Source organism: Ochlerotatus camptorhynchus, unplaced genomic scaffold (genome assembly GCF_037179485.1).
Source record: "Ochlerotatus camptorhynchus isolate MF236.1 unplaced genomic scaffold, CSIRO-AGI_Acam_v1.1 ptg000646l, whole genome shotgun sequence".
Taxonomy (NCBI): domain Eukaryota; kingdom Metazoa; phylum Arthropoda; class Insecta; order Diptera; family Culicidae; genus Ochlerotatus; species Ochlerotatus camptorhynchus.
Window position 1 is genome coordinate 807,524 of NW_027041125.1, and position 14,478 is coordinate 822,001.

The window sequence follows — 14,478 nt, forward strand, 5'->3', positions numbered from 1 at the left end:
ACATCCTCTCCCTTCTGGAGAAAGGCGAGAGCGTCGAACGGAAGCCTGGTTTCGGTCGCACGGCGGTGCTGCGCGGCCGTAAAGTGCAGCAGAAGCTGAAGAGGAAGACCGAGGGCAAGGTATGTTCCAGCCGGGTGGTCAAAGCAACCGGCCAAACGGTGAAGAAGAACCTGAGCAAGATAAACATTGTTATGCGGAAGCGTCAGTCGAGGCCGGTCGTGTCTGAGCAGCAGGCAATCACTTGCTGGTGAAAAACATCTTTCCGGCGAAGGGTGACGTTGTGGTCGTGCCAACCCACCCTCCAGCTGCGACCGATAGAATTTTTTTGGGGCGAACCTCAAACGGAGGATCTATTCCAATAATTTCGTGGGCAAAACGGAGGAGCAGCTTATCGCCAAGGCCACGAAAGACCTGAAGAACATGCTGACATCCATCTTTCATCGGCCATGGCTAAGGTTCCGAACAATTGCCGTAAAGAAGCATTTTTTGTAGAAGGCAAGAGGTGGTCACTCTACACACTTATTTTGCTCTGCCGGCAGTGCCGAGAAGTCATTGAATTGACTTTTGTTTGCTTGTGAATAATGCCCTGTTTGGCAACCCGGTATTTTAACAGCGCTTGTTTTGACGTAGGACTACGTCTGTGATTTCTATATGGGGTACACTTTGTGAAAACCAAAAATGTAACAAAATTATGAAAGATTTTGAACATTAATTACTAAGCTGCCCCTGGACCAATTTCAATAATTTTATCACCAATCGATCAGAAATATTTTCACGCATCAATAACAATGCTGACTGATTAACCCAGTCGTCATAATCGAGTACCACTTGGTTGCACATCATTTTGCTTTAACCTGAAAAGATATAAAAGAGCACTGTCTAGCTTCAACTCATTTTCGCTTCGGACGGCTTGGTGAGCAGGTAGCATAATCAGCAATAACAGCAGTAGAAACGCAGTAGGCTAGATAGTTCACTCTTCTACCTAACAAGCAACAATGACTGGTCGTGGCAAAGGAGGAAAAGGTCTAGGTAAAGGAGGCTCCAAGCGTCATCGCAAGGTTCTTCGTGAAAACCGCCACCCGTCGTCTGGTTCACCGTGGTGGTGTCAAACGTATCTCCGGTCTAATCTGCGAGGTGTGCTGAAGGTGGTCCTGGAGAATGTGATCCGTGATGCTGTCATCTACTCTGAACACGCCAAGCGTAAGCGGCCATGGATGTCGTATACGCTTTGAAGCGACAGACGCACTCTGTACGGTTTCGGAGGTTAAATAATCACCAACTTTGGCTTTGGACTATTTTCAGGGCCAAGAAGCTTATTAGCCAACAAGAGTAGGAATAAAATTTATCTGTGCCTGTTTGTCCATATTCAGAACCACACGCCCCCAACGACCTCACAAAATGCTCGCCAGAGTTGTAATCTTGTAACCAAACTTGGAAGCAGGGAAGCAAGTGATTTTGATCGATTCTCTTCATCAACTTTCCCTTTGAAAAAAAAAAAAATTACTTTAAATTTGGTACGCCTACAATTCAAAAACGGAAAGAGTTAAGATAATAGATGATCGATCAATTAGAAGAACTAAATGCTCTTCACATTTTTTTCCGTCCACTAGCGGTCCTACGCCAAGCTTCCGTTCCTGACCCTAGGCACAGACCCTTCTACTTTTTGTTTTGTTTTTCGAAACCTGAGATGACCCGAGAGTAGGAACAACATTTCTCGCATATGAAAAGGACCTATCCTCATTGATCGATTCTCTTCAACGACTTTCTCTTTGGTTTACCACGGCTACATAAACGAATTTCTCGCTAATCTCGCAGCACAGTTCAACAGAAGATGATGTTAGCAGCCCGGCCCAACCACATCCTGTTCACCATCATCAATCTAGGTCTATCCTATTACAGGAGACGTTCTACACACCATCTGCTGACCCAACACTCAGCTATGGTTGAGTTTGACAGCATTGAATCCACCACCAGGGCCCGCGAAGATCGACTATGCCAAGCCAAAAAAAACCCAATGTTTACAGAAACGACACGGATTCCAGTTGGAACTACACATTGGAAGCAGCCATCTTCAAAGATGCCTGCAACGGACGAGCCCAGTTGCTACACGATGCTACCATTTTCGGCAGAAGGCCTACCCCGTACAACGACCGTCAATCATTAGTCAACCATGGTCCTAAGCCAGCCCTTCTGGGAGCCGGCGGAGGCAACAATTACGCTAAATTTGGACCTGTAAATCAGATGATGACTGTTTATAATCATCATTGTGAAATGATTGACCTAAATTTGCCCTCAACAGAATTAAAAAATATATTTCAGAACCCTGCGAAGTCATACACGGATAGAAATCTCCTTATACCTTTTGGCAAATTTCTATTGCCGATTATTCATAAAATGTATAAGTCAACTAATAAGCAGACGCCTTGCAAAAAACTTATGAAGATCATGTGTCAAATTAAATTTATAAGCGGTCACACATACCTTTTATGCATTCTTATAGGACCTATGTGGTTTGTCTTATGGAATGTATAAGGCTGATGCTTTGGCAAAAATGTATAAGTGAAACACATGAATTAAATAATTGATTTTCGTTTCGTGTAGAACATAAGTCCTATGGCAGCAGCGTTCGGTGGTGGGACGCCCATTTCGATGACAAGCAGCTGTCTCAAACACGATGAACCAATGTAAGACGGAGTCCATGTCCTTAGAAGAAAAGCAACAGCAACGACGAGATTTGGTGGAGATTCACGGTTGTGTTTTGAAAAAAAAAAAATGATTATAATGTGACAACATCAACATGCAGGCGCAGAAAATTGTAACCATGGGTGCCAAACAGTGCCAATGACTGTGCCCAGGTTTGCCTGAGCTTGTTTTGGCACATTGCGCGGAGTGATCAACCCCTTGGTAGAAGCCTTAATAATTAAGGAAAACTTGTTCCATTGAATTACCCTTCGTAATTATTTTTTTCATCGCCATCCAAAATTAGTCCATTTATTAATACATACGTTAATGTGTTTTTGGAATCAATTCTGTCATTTTCGTGTCTTCTGAACGCGTTTAAAGATGTTTTTGGATTGGATAATTTGAAAACAAAACTAATTTGCCTTTCACGGTGGATATGCTCTTAGTAAACAATTTTCATAACTTGATCTAAATTCAAACTATTTCAATCATTACTTAAATTATTACGACGAGATATGTCAATCAAATTTTAAACGTGATTGGAATACACATTTGACATAAAGGATGAGACGCAAACAAACATGGCATGTCAAATTAAGTGCTCCGAGATTGAATTTCAGTCTAAGAGCACATAGATTTACATGGTTTTCTCAAAGTGCAAGTGTTTTCATTTCCTGACCATTTTGATTCAATGAGTAAGTAATATTTGTATTTTGAAGTTTTGTTGAGCGATCCATGAGGCGTTAAATAGCTTTTGCCTCTTAATTTGAATGTTTTGACTTCCCACTGAAGATTTTTCAGACTTTTCCCGGAAGTTTCTTCAGACTTTCCCCGAAAATTATTTCAAGAAGTACATCTGGCTTACGCTGGAGATTTTTTCCGACTCCTCATTTCTCCTGGAATTATCTTTCATCTTTCTCCTGACTTCTCTTGCTAAATTCTACCGACTTCTCTCGGAAGATTAGATAGAATTTTCCCCGGACATTACTTCTGACTGCCCATCGAGGGTTTTGCTATTTTTCTTCCAACTTCCTCCAGAAGTCGTTTCGAATTTCTCCCGGATGTTTCTAAAAGAAGACTTTCTGGCTTCTGCCGAAAACTTAAACTTCCACGGGAATTTAATCTGACTTCGCGTGGAAAATTCTTCCTCCTTTTTCCAAAATATTCTTTCAGCTGCCCCTGTTAATTTCTGCCAACTTGCGATGGAAGATTCTTCCGTTATCTTCCAGAAATTTCTGTCAACTTTCTTTGGAAGATTCTCCCCGTTTTCCTGCAGAGCCTTTCTTTTGACTTACTTTCGTATGATATTTCCGACTTCTCCGACTGTTCTAGGAAACTCTTCTGGCATTCACTGATAGAATCTTCCGAAATTAGCCAGAAGACACATTCTACCAGGATTTATCCACGTTTTTACCTGACGGCTTTGTACTAAAATCTAAAATCTAAACTAACGTACTTCCGGGTAAACTAAAGACACTTCCGGGTGGAGAAGCCCGAAAGGTTTCTGGGTGGTGTCGGATAAATCTTCCAATCGAAATCAAAAGACTACTTTGGGTGAAGTCAGTAGAAATACCCTGGAAAAGTCAGGAAAACCCGAAAAACTTCTCAATAAAACATCTGGAACTGGATTGGAACAAACTTCCTGGAGTAGTTCTCTGAACTACTGCCACATTTTAAATAAGGGTAAACGGTTTTTGATAGAGTTTGAACTGTGACTGTAAACAAAAATGATAGGAACCTTCAAATATTATTGTAGATTTGGAAGGTGTGAAAAATGTACTATAAGAATTGAGAGTTTATGGCGTGATGTTGCGTGACGTTACAACGTTTTGCACTTCTCCACTACACTACTCGACATCTGTTCACCAAAACGATTAGAGTTACTCAAATCAGAAAAAAAAGATTCATTTTATTTCATCCAGAAAATTCATCCGACATCGCAGAGTAATCTATTTAGCTTCCCCCGAAAGTCTCTGCCAACTTGCATTTGATTTCCGTAAGAACAAACGTTAGTTTTGATCAATTTCCCGGTAATAGTTTCCCGATTTATCCCGGATAGATAACACTAGATATGCTTCCGAAAATAAGCGCTTCTATCGCAGCGGTACAGAACCCTTATTTTGAATAAACGAACCCAAGTGATTTTCGGAAGAAGAGCGTACTATGGTTCAAGTCAGCTTTGGATGAACGCTCGGATGCTCCTGGACCGAAAGGATACCATTTACTTTACTGGATTGCACTTGCCGGTAGCACAAAGGTGCGTTAACAATCTGACCACCCACCCGTAACACCATGCACACGTCATGGAACGAAAACATAAACCAAAGCAACCCCCTGCTCTCCACGTCTCCCGGGCTGCCTACTGATGGCTGATGGCGCTACACTCTCATGTGGCCTACTATGGTACTTACGCAATATGTTCACGGTATGGGTCGACACGACATTCTCGGTCAGCTGCATGTTGAGTCCGTGGCAGATGACCACCAGCGAGCGCTTGCTGGCATCCACCGGGGCCGTGATGTTCGACATCGTGATCCAGCCGCCTACTCGTTCGGTGCAACGGGTTTGTTTGAAATATAGATAAAAGACAAATACAAATCGGTTATATCAACAATTCATACACGTATTCAGTTTCTCTATCTCTCATGGATGGGCTTTGGCTGAGCCCGGAACGAAGTGGCTTGCTCGTCCTTGTTGTCCAGCAGTAGGACTGCCGCAGAACACCAGAAGAACGCGAGCCGGTGATGAATTCGGGTAAATATTTTATTACACTTAGCGACCTCTCTCGGCCGTCCTTGCGCGACATTAGCGAGATTCATTGAAGCGTGCATTCAGGCGATAAAATTTCACGCTGACTGACTCTATTGTTGCAATAATGTTTACGCACCCGTGCAGATGGCAGCAGTGTTGGAGCAACTGAATAAATAAGTTTCCGTGTGCATCAGAAGAGACCCTTTTGCTATTTGCCGATGTAATTGTGTCATAATGTTGTTGAGTGACGGTGGTCCGTCAAAAAATAATAGTTGCGTTCTCTAATTTCCCTACATTGATGAAATTATTATACTCGGACGATAACTATCGACCAACTTCAAAGACCGAACGAAATCAGTGAACCGAAATCTCATAAATTTCGCAAAATTGATGACCTTCTTCGGCATCACCGTGACTGACGTTCCACGGGCCATAAATTGAAATATGGATAATGAGAAACGCAGCAGCAGCCGGAGTATTGAGTATCGACATCGACGGCGACGATGACTACGCTACGTTCCAATCAAATAAATTACGCTGGCCGGTGGCTAAAATCGATCCCCGTGCCCGGAGATTGCACTGTGCCCTCCGGCGCGGCAAATGCAATGAATCGCTCTTTTCGCACGCTGTTTCGAAAATTAATACCAACGGGAGAGCTTGATTTTGTTTATTCGAAACGCGCACATATTCGCAATATATGCGCGCGGTCTCACTCTCTCGCGGTGCAAAATATTGATAGCAAAGCTAATTACTATCATCGTTATCCTCGTATCGACTGGTGTTGCTGTAGCAGTGCCACTGTGTTCCACGGAACGCCAAAATCCGTCGTGGAGAGATGTGCGGCAGGAACTTACCTTCCGGGCTTTCGATTGTACGCGATGTGCCATTTTTCACCTGGTGACCACCGACGCTCCACTTGATTTCGGCCGGCGGATTGGACGGTGCCGTTTGACACTGCAACGGGACGCGATCGCCAACGCGGGCCTCCGATGGGCCGGAGATGGTGACGTGCGTTGGGGCGACTGTTTTGCGGGGGAAGAAAGATGGAGTACAGATGAGGAATTAATTAATGTTTGAGGTTATGCTTTGAAGGTTCAATTTCAGAATCGGATGTGCAGTGGTCGAAATTTTCCCTGAATCCCCGCGAGGAAATGTTTACCAGTGCAAGAATTTTTTAACATAATGAGACTTTACGGCTAACTCGGATATTTTTCTATCGGAAAGGTTTTGGGATAGAACCCATGAAGTATGAGTAGTGAAAAATTTTTAAAAAATGTTTAACCGTTATCTACACGGGTACCCAGGTCCGATTTGAGCAGCACCTTAAATACCTTACTATTTTCGTCAAGAAAGAGTCCCATAAAAGTCACAATGAATATTCAATCAAAGAATCCAATACTTACACAGCACACTCAGCGTCACCTCCGTTTTGAGCGGTGCCTTGGCCATGATGTTGTTGGCCTCGCAGCGCAGCTTTGCCTTGTTGTCACTCGCGTTCGCAACGAAGCTGTAGATATTCTCCGACAGCCTTTCCGACGTCCGGTAGGCCATCCGCTCCTGGACTCCGTTCTTGTACCAAATCAACTGCGCCGGAGGATTACCGCCCCGACTGCGGCAAATCAACTCCACTGTCTGGCCCCGCCGCAGTGTTTCGCCCTGGGTGTAGCCCTCGATGTACGGCGCTCCAGGTGGATCTGCAATCGAATCGATAAATCAATTTTAATTAAAGTTTGCCAAAAGATGGGCTGACAAAATTGAATAGGCGTCAAATTCTTTCGCACTTTCGCTAGCAGTTAATAACATTGAGACCCTCCCCCAAGCAGATAGGCGTTCATGTTTCGAAAATCTACCCGGTCTCCTCCCCCGCAGCGAAGGAGTGTGATTTTGAAATTAATTTCTTATCTCATTGTTGTAAAATTTATGCTCTCAACTTTTCACACCAAAAGCGAACGATACCGCGCTGCTGCTGTTGCTGATGTTGCTCTTCCAACGGCAGCCAGTGTATTTTACGACGACGACGACGACGACGACGACTATGCCGGAGAAGCCTCGAGCCTGATAAGTGTATATTGTCACACGCCTCTTTTGCGCCGGTTGTCTTGTTCCGAAACTCTTTGAATGGGATGAAATTGGAGCACTGGAACAGTGTGGCTTGCGAACGGAGGAGTACTTGAATGGAATAATTTGGTCTAAACTCTTTGGCAGATACACTCTGCCGGATGCGAGGTTGCAAAACGATTTCAAGCAACTCATTCCCGCTCGGCTGGAGCTGGGATGGGGCGTATGAGTATGGGGACATGTATGATGACGGTGGCTCCCGGATGGGAGTCACGTGCTCAATCTTTCACTGACAGAAGGCGGCTTCCTCCATTCCAATGGAAAGGCAACGGGAAACGAATTGGTTGGTTCGTTAAAATTTTACGACAAATCATTTCCCGGGACCTGTTACGGTGAACGGTGAAGAAAGCAGAGCAACTGAATGAAGGAGGTGCACGTTAAATCAGGATTGAAAACGGAATTTTTGCATAAAGGTCATCAATGATTTGGAGGATTTCGTGTTTCGCCCTGTTTGGAATTCTCCGAATTCAGAATCTGAAACGGACTTCATGTCCATAAACTTCAAATGTAATCAGGGCAATGGTTAGATTATGACATTAGCGTAAATTTGCAATGTAACACATAACATCATAAGAAAATTTGAAAATAAGCCGCATCGAGGGCCAAGATCCACATTATTCCAAATATATTCTGGATTCCCCCGGGCAAGAAAAAAAAATCTGAACTTAAACATTAACACATCAAGCAACACCTCAAATCACATGAGAACTACGTTGCATGCATGCATGTTTACATCACCAGTAGAATTCAGAATTGTTTTTGTGCAGTTGACAGTGATCAGCAGCGAAAGTTTTCTTCGGTCTCCTGTCTTTAAAATTTGATTTCATGTTATGGAAATTCATTAAACTTATTATTGAACTATTCTGTTCTGTAACTGAATCTGATATTAATTGATGAGATCTACCTCCGCATCCAGTGTACCATCACCAATACTCTTTAGATCTGATTCATATCCATAACACTAATCAGGTATGGCAGATCAACAAAACCTGCCTCAAAAGTCATACCAACCAGCCGTGAAACATTCACTAAACGGCTATGACCTACGATGCTCCGTGCACCAACCCTCTTGCCTCCAATAAAATTATCTTAACACATCCCTGTATCACTTTAAGCTTTTACTGGTGTTCCTTTGGAGTAGACCATAATAATGGTTACTGGTTTTCAGATTTGCAGTCAAAATGCACTAAACTCCCAGTCCCACACTTCAAATATCAAAGATCTGTTCTCTCCAATGTACTCGCTTTCGCAGTTCTATCAATATGTCCAAAGTTCTCCGAACCTGATAGAAGCTAACTTCACTTTTCTCAAAGTATTCATACTTATCCCTAAAAATCTTTAGGTCCACCTTCAGTAGTAAATATATTCAATAAATAGAATAGATTCCTCTATAAAATCAGCTTCATAGGCCCCTGGACCTATCAATATCATCCTCTGAAGTTCTTCTGAATGTTTCCAAGCTTTTCCATATAATACGAGGCAGACGAAGACCGTAGAGCTGGTGAAAATATGCTCATGGCTCTGTATTGTATTAATTTTTTTTTCTTGTGCTGCCAAAAACTAAACATGCCAGAAACGGAACGTACCAAAACCGAAATTTTCCAAAAACGGAACACTACTGTATTTCTCATATTTTTAAAGCCGATGGCCATCAGCATACAGGCCCATCTGTTTGCTGGACACCACTGGTCATCCTCAACAGGTTGTCGGCTTACACCGAAGGTGTAGACGGCCTGTCAAGCAGCCAGTACGGGTTCCGTAAGGGCAGATCCACGGTGGAAGCCATCCGCGACGTCATCCAGACGGCAGAGGTGGTCCACCGGAAACAAAGGGGCATTCGCTACTGCGCGGTGGTAACCCTAGACGTGAAGAACGCGTTCAACAGCGCGTGCTGGGGGGCGATAGCCCGCTCGCTACACCAGCTTCAAATCCCCGGAGGGCTGTACAAGATTCTGGAAAGCTACTTCCAGAATCGTGTGTTGACAAGGAGTGCCACAAGGCTCCATCCTGGGCCCGGTGTTATGGAACGTCATGTACGATGGATTGTTGAGGATAAGATTCCCGGTAAGCGTGAAAATTGTAGGTTTTGCCAACGATGTCACGCTGGCAGTCTACGGGGAATCCCTCGAGGAGGTAGAGCTGACAGCGGCTCACTGCGTCAAGCTTGTGGAGGAATGGCTTGCCCATCACAAGACGGAAGTGGTCGTAGTCAACAATCGCATGTCAGTACACCATGCGACGTTGACAGTCGGCGGAAGCACAATTAGGTCTGTGCGCGCTCTGAAACTCTTGGGGGTTATGCTCGATAATAAGCACAGCTTCGGCTGCCACGTCGAGTACGCCTGCAAGAGAGCGTCTACGGCTGTAGGGACATTATCCCGCATGATCTCAAACAGCTCGGCAGTGAATGCCAGTAAGCGCAGGCTCCTCGCTGAGGTTGTAGTATCTATCCTATCGTGGGCTGCGGTACTGGATATTGACTGCCACAGGCGGAAATTAGAGAGCACACACAGGCTAATGTGCTTGAGGGTGGCCAGTGCATACCGCACTATCTCAAGAGAGGCCGTCTGTGCCATAGCAGGGATGATGCCAATCAGCCTTATCATCAAGGAGGACGTGGTGTGCTATGACGCGAGGACCGTTCGAGGGGTGCGCAACAACGCGCAAGCTGTGTCGACCGCGAGATGGCAATCGGAGTGGAAAAACTCCACAAAGGGGAGGTGGACTTACCGCTTGATACCTTCCGCATCAAGCTGGGTCAACAGGCGCCACGGGGAAGTAAACTTCCACCTGACACAGTTCCTGTCAGGCCATGGCTGCTTTAGGAGCTACTTGCATAGGTTCGGACATGCAAGTACTCCCATCTGCCCCAGGTGTGCTGGCGTCGAGGAGACCGCCGAACACGTTGTGTTCGCCTGTCCACGCTTCGAGCCAGTATCGAGCGCTATGCTAGCGATATGCGGAGCGGATACCAGTCCGGATAACATCGTTCCTAGGATGTGTGGTACCACCGAGAACTGGAGCGCGGTGGTGACTGCGGTCACCCACATAGTTTCGGAATTACAACGACAGTGGCGTGCCGAGCAGCAGTTGCCTACTGCCCGGCTAGATCGATAGAGTATTGCTAGAGAAGCGCCATAGCGCTACAGTGGCCCCTCCCACGAAGTAATGCCTTCGGGTGGTTCCGGGGAGGTCAAGGGCCAAGCGCACAGGGTAAGGTTTAGTAGGTCGGGAGTGAAAGTCTCCCATCCCCACACCCTGAGTTCCTTCTCAGGTGTCTGTGAGCAGATTCTCCCCTGTATAAAAAAAAAGCCGATGGCCTCCATCTTGGATTCAAACATGGCGGCAGATATCGAAATTCCACCACTAAACGTCGTCCCCGTTCGGAAATACATATATTGTAGCGTAGTTGACAATTTTTTTCAAAACCGATCTTGAACTGCATACTGGTGACGGATATGGAATTTTGACATCCACACGTCGTCCTCGTTCCAAAAATACCCATATTGTTGGATAGTTGACAATTTTTCTAAAAGCGATGGCCGAAATCTTGGATTTCAAAATGGCATCCAACATCGACATTCGACCTCTACTTGTCGTCCCCGTTTCGGAAATATCCATATTGTAGGTTATTTGCCAGTTTTGTCAAAATACGATGGTCACCATCTTGGATTCCAAAATGGCGGCGGGCATCGAATTTTGAAATCTACACGTTGGCATCGTTTTGACAGTTTTGTAATTCAGATGGACGCCATATTGGATTCCAAAATGGCGTCTACTGGAGTGGCGTTTGGCACAGGTTTTAGCCTTCACGACGCACCACGTTGAATAATCCAAGGGGTTAAAATCGGGGTTGGATGGCGGGCACATATCTTTCGGCCAGAACGGCAGATGTGCGGCTCAGGTCCATATTGCTCAGTAATCCACGACATACATACATACTAAGAATGCCGATATACACCTCCGTAGTCACTTTATCAAGGGGCGGGATGTGCTGTGAAATTGCCTACTGATCATCCATCAACGGTAAGGCACAGTGAATTTGCTTTCTCTTTCATTCTCCCGCTTTTTAAATGGTTACACGAGTGTGACGTCCAACTCCGTCTTCCATTTAAACAATCGAATAACGAAAGAGACGACAAATTCAACCTGTTATATTGATTATCAATATGTGAATTTGGTTCCAAACATCAACAAACCATCGTTGCTTGTTGTCGTTTGGAACCAGTTATGCGAGGTAGGCGACGATTGTTCGTATTTGACAGTCACCTCCCCTCCTTGACTTTATCCCCTTCAACGGTTGCTAAACCGTCTAGCAGTATAACTAAGCTGTGTTCCATTTCCATCGGTCAAATTTTGGTGAATTTTCACTTACATTTGATAGACGGAAAATTTGAAAATAAACTTACTAATATAGCAAACTTATTTCTGACAGACAAGGAATCAATTTTGACATACACCTTCTCGAAAATCGACCGGTCAACAACAGAGGAATTTTCGAACATCGTAATTGATTTTCGAAGTGTCAAATTCAAGTAAATATTTACCAAATAGAACACAGCTTTATTGCTACGTTTGCGTCGTGGAAGTGCCGTCATCGACAGGCGCATTGGCAAGTCTAATTGCCCTTGCCACTAAACAAAGCATGGTACGCAAACGTTCTACTACTCCTGCATCGAAGGGCCCTAGTAAGAAGGCCCAAACGGATGCCTGCGCTGCTTTGGGTGACGCAGCATTTCGGCTGCTACAGAGCAACCAATTCTCGGTGCTCGGAGTAGAAAATTGCGGTGATGAAGCCCCTGAAATTGCCAAAAAGAAACGGATTCCACCCGCTGTTCACCCCGATGAAGGACGTCGCCCAGCTTAGGGATCAGCTGGCAAAACTCAAATTGTTCCCGCGATGCAAGATCTGTAGCGTAGGAACAAAGATCACGTGCTCCAGCCTACAGCAGTACAAGTCGGTCGGTGACCTGCTAAAGAACAGCACGGTGGAGTTTTACACCCACGATTTGCCTTCGGTGAAACCATTGAAGGTTGTTTTCCGGGCGCTTCTGCCGTAAAAGATGAACTGGTGAGGCTCGGATTGGAACCAGAGACAGTCCACCCAATGAATCGACGGCATATGCCCAACACCAACTATCGTGACCAACTGTTTCTGGTCCACTTCACGAAGGGCTCCACCACCCTTGCTGCGTTGAAGAGCAACACACGTGACATGTTCCAGGTCATTATCTACTGGGAATCCTACAAACCACAATACCTTGATGAGACCCAATGCACAAGTTGCCTCTCCTTCGGCCATGGCACGAAGAACTGTCATATGAAACCACGCTGCGACAAGTGTGCTATGGCCCACTCAACGGCGACCTGTGCTCAAGCTGATGACACCGAGCAGAAGTGCGTGAATTACGGCGGTACTCACAGTGCCACTACTCGGGACTGCCTCAAGCGAACGGAATTCATCAACATCAGGAAGAAGGTGGCTACTAGGCTTCAAAACAAACGTACACTATCAGCCATCACGGATGAACAATACTTGTCGCCTGGTCCCAAATCTTCCACCGCTCAGCATCGCATCACTGCTGCAGCGGCTCTGCCAAATCAAGTTTCTGCCTCGGCGCCTGGACTATCGTATGCCCGTGTTGCCTCAGGCGAATCAGTTGACGAATCTCCGTTTACATCGGAGGAACTAGTAACGCTCCTTGGTGATCGTCATCCTGCGCACCTGCAAGATTCGATCTTGAACAGCTTCATGCTGCCTTATCATTCGTCATCGTATGTATAGCATGGACCATGAAGCTATAAAAATTGCAAATTGGAACGCTTGCTCGCTGACTAACAAGCATAGAGAGCTACTCGATTTCCTCAACACTAAGGCGCTCGACATTGCTATCATCACCGAGACGCACTTGAAACTGGAACTGAACTGCTCCGGTGGTGAGGGATTGGCCGTCGCTACAAGACTTAACATCAGTTGCCGGCTGCTAATAAACTTCCAAATGAAAACAATCAAAGCCATCGGAGTGGAGGTGAGCACATCACTAACTTAGTCCAATCGCCATCATCGTGGCCTACTGCCCCAAGCAGTGCTGCAAAATATCACGACACTCACGTGACACTCGTCTTCGCATCAACCGACTATTGCTGACAGATCGTTTTGTCACGCAGGGAGAGTTAGAGCCATGGCAAACAGCAATCACCAGTAATGGTCGCTGCTCACAAGCAAAACGTTACACTCGCTGCTGATAATGGAAAGCACAACGAAAACAGTGAAGACTTCTGCAGTACGATCATGAGAAAAAGCGAAACGACAGAAGAAAATGAAAACAATGCCTACGCATTCCAAGTTCGTCTCGGCTGGCGCGAGTGTGTGAGTTACAAACAAAGCAGGCAACATTAAACGAAAGCTGTTGGGCTCACTCACCAACACACTCACTTAAGCAAGCAAAGCAGTAACTGCTTCAAAACGAGCACAGATGAGTGTCGTGATTGTCAGGAATGACCAGATCGGTGATGGATCACAACAGAAGACGACATTCACCAGTTGCTTTTTACTTCTTTCGTCAACTTGATGGATGGTCATGGAGAGAGCTTCGACGAGCTCATTGATAGGAATGTACAAAGCGTTACTACCATCAGCTGTTTGATGATGGTGATTGTGAAAGGTCGCAACTCTGGCCCCAAGCAAACCAACATCAGGGACGGATCGTCAGTGGCCCTCCGGAAAGACATCAACAAACTCACCCGGAGGTGCGGGAACTTCATCATCGCTGGCGACCTGCACGCAAAACACCAAGCTTGGTGCAACTGTCGGAGCAATGGAAACGGTACCATTCTGAATGAAGACCTGCAAGAGGGCCACTATACCATCTTGACCCCGGACACTCCCACCCGGTTGAGTCGGTCTGGGGTCCATGCGACCATCGA

At 45.5% G+C, this 14,478-nt stretch overlaps 1 protein-coding gene across 2 annotated transcripts in view; it reads right to left on the minus strand.

The window, feature by feature from the left end:
- sns (sticks and stones) overlaps window positions 1–14,478 on the minus strand; it is a 441,055-nt gene that overhangs the window by 123,382 nt on the left and 303,195 nt on the right. For both annotated transcript variants that reach the window (XM_065237807.1, XM_065237806.1), the window contains exons 5-7: window positions 6,837–7,127; window positions 6,288–6,455; window positions 5,094–5,225 (exon numbers count right to left, since the gene is read on the minus strand). In XM_065237807.1, coding sequence (XP_065093879.1) covers window positions 5,094–5,225; window positions 6,288–6,455; window positions 6,837–7,127 — 591 coding nt within the window. The remainder of the gene's footprint in view (window positions 1–5,093; window positions 5,226–6,287; window positions 6,456–6,836; window positions 7,128–14,478) is intronic.